The 6,422-nt window shown below is 34.7% G+C and overlaps 1 protein-coding gene across 1 annotated transcript; it reads right to left on the bottom strand.

Annotated features, from left to right (window-relative positions):
• Nucleotides 1-1,004: 1,004 nt before the first annotated feature.
• On the bottom strand, nucleotides 1,005-2,852 carry LOC149221458 (uncharacterized). The gene is made up of 2 exons (XM_089382980.1): nucleotides 1,741-2,852; nucleotides 1,005-1,551 (listed from the first exon to the last, which is right to left on the bottom strand). The coding sequence occupies exons 1-2, from the start codon at nucleotides 2,358-2,360 to the stop codon at nucleotides 1,518-1,520; spliced, it is 654 nt and encodes a 217-aa protein (XP_089239106.1). The 5' UTR covers nucleotides 2,361-2,852; the 3' UTR covers nucleotides 1,005-1,517.
• Between the last annotated feature and the right edge of the window lie 3,570 nt (nucleotides 2,853-6,422).

Below are 6,422 nucleotides of genomic sequence, written 5' to 3'. Positions count from 1 at the left end.
ATTTAAATTTTTTATGAATATTTGAAATGAGTTCTTTACAGTTTCTGTCTTTTCTAAATGGACATGAAAATCCATGAGCATAATATCCTTGTCCAACGCGGGCTGCCATACACAGACAAAGCACTCATACAAAAATTAAAATGTAAGAGAAAGGAAAGCAGACAAAAAAACTTGTCGGCACCTCTCGTCACGGCCACACCAAATATGAGAAGACAACGTCATAACAACTGGATGGACACTTGTCTACATTATTTTTAAAAGATAAATATTTTTTTATTTCTTTTAATTATTTTCTTCCCTTAATTAAATTTATCTATTTAAAAATATATACCATAATTAATAATTAATATTTTTATTTAAAAATAATTCTGACATTCTATTTACATTTAAATTTTTATCATAAGAATAACCATCCTCGTCAATTAAACTCACTTTATTTAAAAAATAATAAATAAAAAGCTAATGCTTTATCTATTTAAAGACACATACCATTATTAATAACTAATATTTTTATTTGAAAAATAATTCTAACATTCTATTTATATTTAAATTCTTTATCATAAGAATAACCAGCCCCGTCAATTAAACTTACTTTCTCTAAAAAATAATAAATAAAAAGCTAATCCTTTGTATGTGAGGGTTCATAAAAAGTGTCTTTATCAATCCAAGTAACCCACGGTCCTGAAATCATGAACAGTAAAATCACCTCGCCCTCAATTTCATCCCGGGAAAATTTTAGGAATTCCTGAGGTTCTTCTGCAGATTTTTTGAATGTGCCCTCTGTGATGTGCATTAAATTTTAATGGCGAGTTGGATCTCGTAGTATATATATATAGAGAATCGACAGATCGAGATCTCAGCATATTTTGAAAGCAATTTATAATTGTTAGGCTTGATTGGATGGCAACTTAAAGCTGAGACCCACAATTCAAAGTGCAGCACCCTCAGTCTGAGAACTAGCGCCATAGCTTAACTGTTCTAATTGCAGAATTTTAAAACAGAAGTCCACAAAAGTTAAAGGCTGTGAATTTTATTTCTATTGCCTTAAAAGTCCCAACACGATTTGCATCACGCAAGAAAGAAAAAGATTAGATCGAAAGCGTGATCGTCCCATCATATCTTCATAGTTTTTGTACCATCAAAGAAGTCAAGGGGAGGATTCTATCCAAAATACTCAGTACAACTCTCAAACTAAACTTACAGCTCCAAGAACAGATTTTTTAATATTCACAAAATGAAAATCCTGTGTGTAACCATATCAAATATGAAAACTCAATAAACAATCCAGTCAGGTATGTGATCAGAATCCTTGGACTGCCCATCGTTTTCCCTAAATGCTGCTGGCAGTCCAAATTCTGATTCATTCAAAGACAGATTCATGTTAAAACTGCCCTGCCAGATGATGGTTACAATTCATGCAATGTCTGCCAGAGTTGTATTGAGGGAGATAATGGAAAATTACACCCAGAAACCAGATTGGACTACATTATTACATTGACAAACTTCATGTACAAGTTTCAAATTCCCCGATCCATTTCCACAGTTGCAGACCTGTAAATTCATCCATCATAGGTTATAAATAAATAAAATTCGCAGAATTTATGGGCAAAAGTTTTATGTGAGATCAGTTAAATTGCTATGATCAAGAACATGAAAAAGGATGATTTAGAAATTAATATTTTTTTTGAAAAAACATGAAAAATTAACCCATTTGCAAAATTTATATCCCTTGATACTTACTCTTCTGATGATTTGGAAGAGCTATACTTGAATCCTTCTTGATCAGGCCCTCCACCAGCCGTACTGCCACATTTAGCTACTGTTCTCACGCTCTCAATCAAGGCCTCTGTGTTGGATTCCTCAGAGAGAATTTCTGTGAGCTGCTCAGGGGAAATGACCAGCTTCACCCGCCAAACGCCATTTTTGTGCTTGGGGAGCATTTCCATGCAGGGCTTCTTGTACTTAGAAACAGTGGAAATGGTGTGAGTGGAAATCTTGGGAAGGAGCTGATCGGAGCCCCCACAGGAGGACAGGCGACATGACGAGGCAGGCAGAGCTGCAGCATGATCGTCAATAAACCCCTCTTCATCGATGTTACCACCGGCCAGGTCCAGTCCTCCCTGCCTGTGGTGATCAAGAGGGAGCAGGTAATACAATTCTCCATTGAGAAGCTCCTCGTTGTTAGGCAAGGGAGGGGAAGTAACCGTACCGGGCCGGAAAATGCCATGGCCAGGGTAGTCGTTGGTAATGCATTGGGCAGTGAGAGGTCCGTCGAATTCCATGACCCCTCCTGTGGCTGTCATGACCTTGATGGCCTCATCATCTTCTGCAACAAAGCTTCTCCACACGCAGTTTCCCATGACATAACGCCAGTCAGTGTTCTTTCACCCTCACCCCTCACGCCTCCTGACACTCCCTCCCCTTCAATGATCCTCCGAACATGCTCAATCCTCAGGCTAGTCCTTGGCCTCTGTTTTGACAGCAAAAGCAAAGGAACCTGCTGCAACAGAGTGTTTGTAAAGCAAGCAATTTGCAGTTTTTTAATCATATTTAAAGCAGGGGTGGTTTCATTTTGTTGCGTGGGACGATCCATAATGTATTCGAGTAGTTGGGCGTGTTTTTCAAAAATTGTTAGCAGAAGATCCTCTTGTCCAAGCCGATGCTGCTGAAAAAGCTACCTGAGGGGCTCCACGCTCTGTACAATTCCATCATTTAGCAGTTTTTGATATTGCAGCTAACCAATGTGAACTGGTTAGTGAAATGGTTCTTGAGAATTTGCACTGAGGTGCCGCAATTTTTGACTGCTTGGTTGGTTAGCAGGCCACACCTATTGTGGGGGTAATTTGAAGAATTGGGTTGAGCCAACGCGTTTTTGACTGCTTGGTTGGTTAGCAGGCCACAGGAATTGTGGGGAAAATGTGGAATTCAAATTATTCCATGCAGATACCGATGTCTCTGGTTTGGATGTTGTCCTTGGGCTTTTAATAATGAATTATGAAACGCCGTTGCTTTTACACCATGTGGCTCCAGTGCAAAATAATTGTTTTGAGATGATTCTCGTTTGTTTTGAGATGATTCTCGTTTATTTTGAGAACACTGTTATTAGATATTTATTTATTTATTTATTTTCAATCTCAATCAACAATTCTATCAAAGTATCAAAGTAATAATAATTAAGAATGATGAGTATAAACACCAGGAGGAAATGATAAAATTATAAAAGTTGGTTCAGTTAGTTGTTTATTTAATTGTTTAATTTTATTTTAAATATTTTTTCAAAGTATTGTTATTTTAGAAAAATAAATTTGGTGTGAATTTTAGTTTTTTAATAAGTGGGAAAATCTATTATAATTCTGTTGTCAAACTAGTAGTGATGATAACTATTTGTATCGCTAACTGGAAAAGCAGGTTCACTCATCACCGTTATTCAAGAAAAACCACCCCACTTGGAATAACTTGCTAATGGTCCATAAAGGAGCAAGCTTGCACGGTTAACATATTTCTTTAAGTTAAAAAAAAAACGAACTCTTAACCAAACATAAATAGTTTCAGGGCACACTCCAAACCCATGATATAAATTTTAATTAATAATTATATATATATATATGAAATTTTAAAAATATTAATAAATTAGGGAAAAATTGAAACAAAATGATATATTATTAGTTTGAAAAAAAAAAAAATTAAATAAAGTAGTAATATTATTTTTAATATAAAACTACTCTAAATAGATTAAAATAATTTAACTGTTTTAAATTCATTCAATTTTGATCGTATATTTACTTAAAAAAATTGTTCATTTAATCAATTTGGTTATATATAAATTTATAAGTAAAAAATGTTTAAACTATTATTTTATAAAATATAAAACACTTTCCAAAAAATAAACAATTTATAAAATATCAAATTAGACTTTCAATATATTAAAAAAATTATTCAAATTTTATTATATATAAATTGATTTAAAAACTAGTTAAAAATATAATATCATTAAATTGGAAGGTAAATATATTTGAAATGTTTATTACTTTTTATAATTGAAAAATATATGATTTTTATTTTATAATTAGAATTGTTTAAAAAATAATTATAATTATTAAAAATATCTTATCAAAAATTAAAAAAATCAGTAAGAAAAAACACAGTATTTGTATTAATGTAGGAATATTTACATACTGAAAAAGTGATATGCTTTGACAGCAACACAGTATAATAAGGCAGTGTAAAAACTGAGCACACTGAGATAATAGATACATTGCAAGGCAAGTCACAATATGTATACTAAAAGATTTGTATGAGCATGAGAACTCATCAAAGTTACCAGGATAACTTCCAGGTTCATATGGATATAAATAATAGATACATTGCAAGGCAAGTCACAATATGTATACTAAAAGATATGTATGAGCATGAGAACTCATCAAAGTTACCAATAACTTCCAGGTTCATATGGATATAAAACAAAGCCAACCAGTTGGGATAAAACCAAAAGATAGTAAAGAGATCATACCTTCTGCGAATAGGTAGAAATCGTTTGGCAAAAAGAAAAATACCTGATAAATACCAAAAAATAGAGTGGATCAAGTACCTGACCAAGAGAAATCTTCTATCTGGAATGTCGCTGAGCCCATTTGTATCTCCATTTTCCATATGCCAAGCTGGCTCGTTAGTCCCATCTTTGACAAATTATCAGCTTTCTGGTTCTGGAATCTGTCCACATGTTTAATATTGTAGTCCTTTTTCCTGTTCCATAATGCATCTATCTTGTTCATCCACCTTGATAATATGGGGAGCTTTTTGACTGATTTCCGTTTGACATGATCAATGATGATTTTTGAGTCCCCAAAGATATGAAGGTTCTAAATGTTAAAAAATGTGCCTAGTTGAAGAAGACCAGCTAAAGCCATTGCTTCAGCTTTATTGTTCATACCCTTTCCTCCATTCCAATAAATGGAGATTTTCTGCTCTTCATTCATTTCAATGTAAACACCACAAGCACATGTACCTTGCTAAGAAGCCCCATCAAAAAAAGCTCGTGGGAAGCCCATCTGTAAAACTGCATTGTTCCTTGAAATTTTATTTTTGTTTTTATGATCTGTCATCTTTGTTGGGAGGGATGAATGAGTAGCTAAAATCTTGTCTAGCACAGGCTTCTTATTTTCCTTCCCATTTTGAAAAACTAAACAATTCCTCCACTTCCATATATACCATAGAAGAAGTTGCGGAATAGATCTAAGCCTTTTTTCCTGAGAGCTCCACCATATCAAAGCTTCTTGCATAGTAGAATGTGTCACCAACCTGAGCCCAAAATAATGAGCTAGATCCATCCATAACTGTATTGTGAAGGTGCAATTTAGGAATAAATGTGAGTTAGTTTCTTCCTCCTTTCTGCACAAGAAACAAATACCTGGACTAGCCCAATTCCTCTTTTGAAGATTCTACCAGGTAAGATTTTTATTATGAAACACAAGCCAGAAAAGTGTATCATTTTGTTGGGAGCCCCAGATTTCCACATTGCTAACGGAAAAATCGTATTATTAGGAAAGGGGATATCCTTAACTAATTTAGAGTAAATGTCTTTTACTTGTACTTCTATCCCCTTCCTTTTCCCCCTCCAGGTAAGGGAATCATTTCCCTCCGAACAACATATTCCAGAAAGTTTCATGTGCATCATTATGTTGTTCCATTGGTGAATTAATTCACCTCTTAAACCCAAGACTGTAGGCTCCTTCCAAATAGGGATAACCCCTGCCATCCTGCTATAATCTGATTCCAAGTGAATAAACCCCTTCTATGGAGGGCCTTTATGATCTTTTGAGGAATGATGAGATTTTCCTCAGTGCCCATTATATGATCAAAACCAATATAAACATTTCTTCCATTTTGGAAGTTCCAAGAGAGATTTTTTAGGAAGATAGACTCTATTTTCCTGAAACTTAGCCAAATAGCAGATCCTTGTGAGTGTCCAATAGTTCCTTTTCTGTACCAATATATTAATTCCTTGTTCCCCATGTATTTCTTCCTTAGAGAAGTACTCCAAAGGTTGTCCCCACTAATGCCTCTCAATAGTGTTTTACATAGAAGAGCTTTACCAAAAGTTCTAATATCCAAAATACCCCAACCCCCCAGCTCTTTAGGAAGTGTAATATTTCTGAGACTAGTCAGATGATATTTTCTTTTCTCCCTACAGCCTCCCCATATAAAGTTTGCCATGAGCCTGTTCAGCATAGAAATGATCCCAGAGGGGATAAAGAACAGATGGCCCCAATATACTGTCATCTGGGCCAGCACCGATTGTGCTAAAACCACCCTGCCAACCAAAGAGAGACACTTGAATTCCCACCCAGCAATTCTTTTGTGGAAATGGTCCAAAATCCACATCCAATCAGATTTCTTATAATGCACTGGTTTTAGATAAAAAC

Source organism: Pinus tabuliformis, chromosome Q (assembly GCF_031772625.1).
Source record: "Pinus tabuliformis cultivar Carrire ecotype Pingquan chromosome Q, CPIR1, whole genome shotgun sequence".
Taxonomy (NCBI): domain Eukaryota; kingdom Viridiplantae; phylum Streptophyta; class Pinopsida; order Pinales; family Pinaceae; genus Pinus; species Pinus tabuliformis.
Note: the sequence above shows the minus strand (reverse complement) of the source record. Positions and strands in the feature narration are given on the sequence as shown.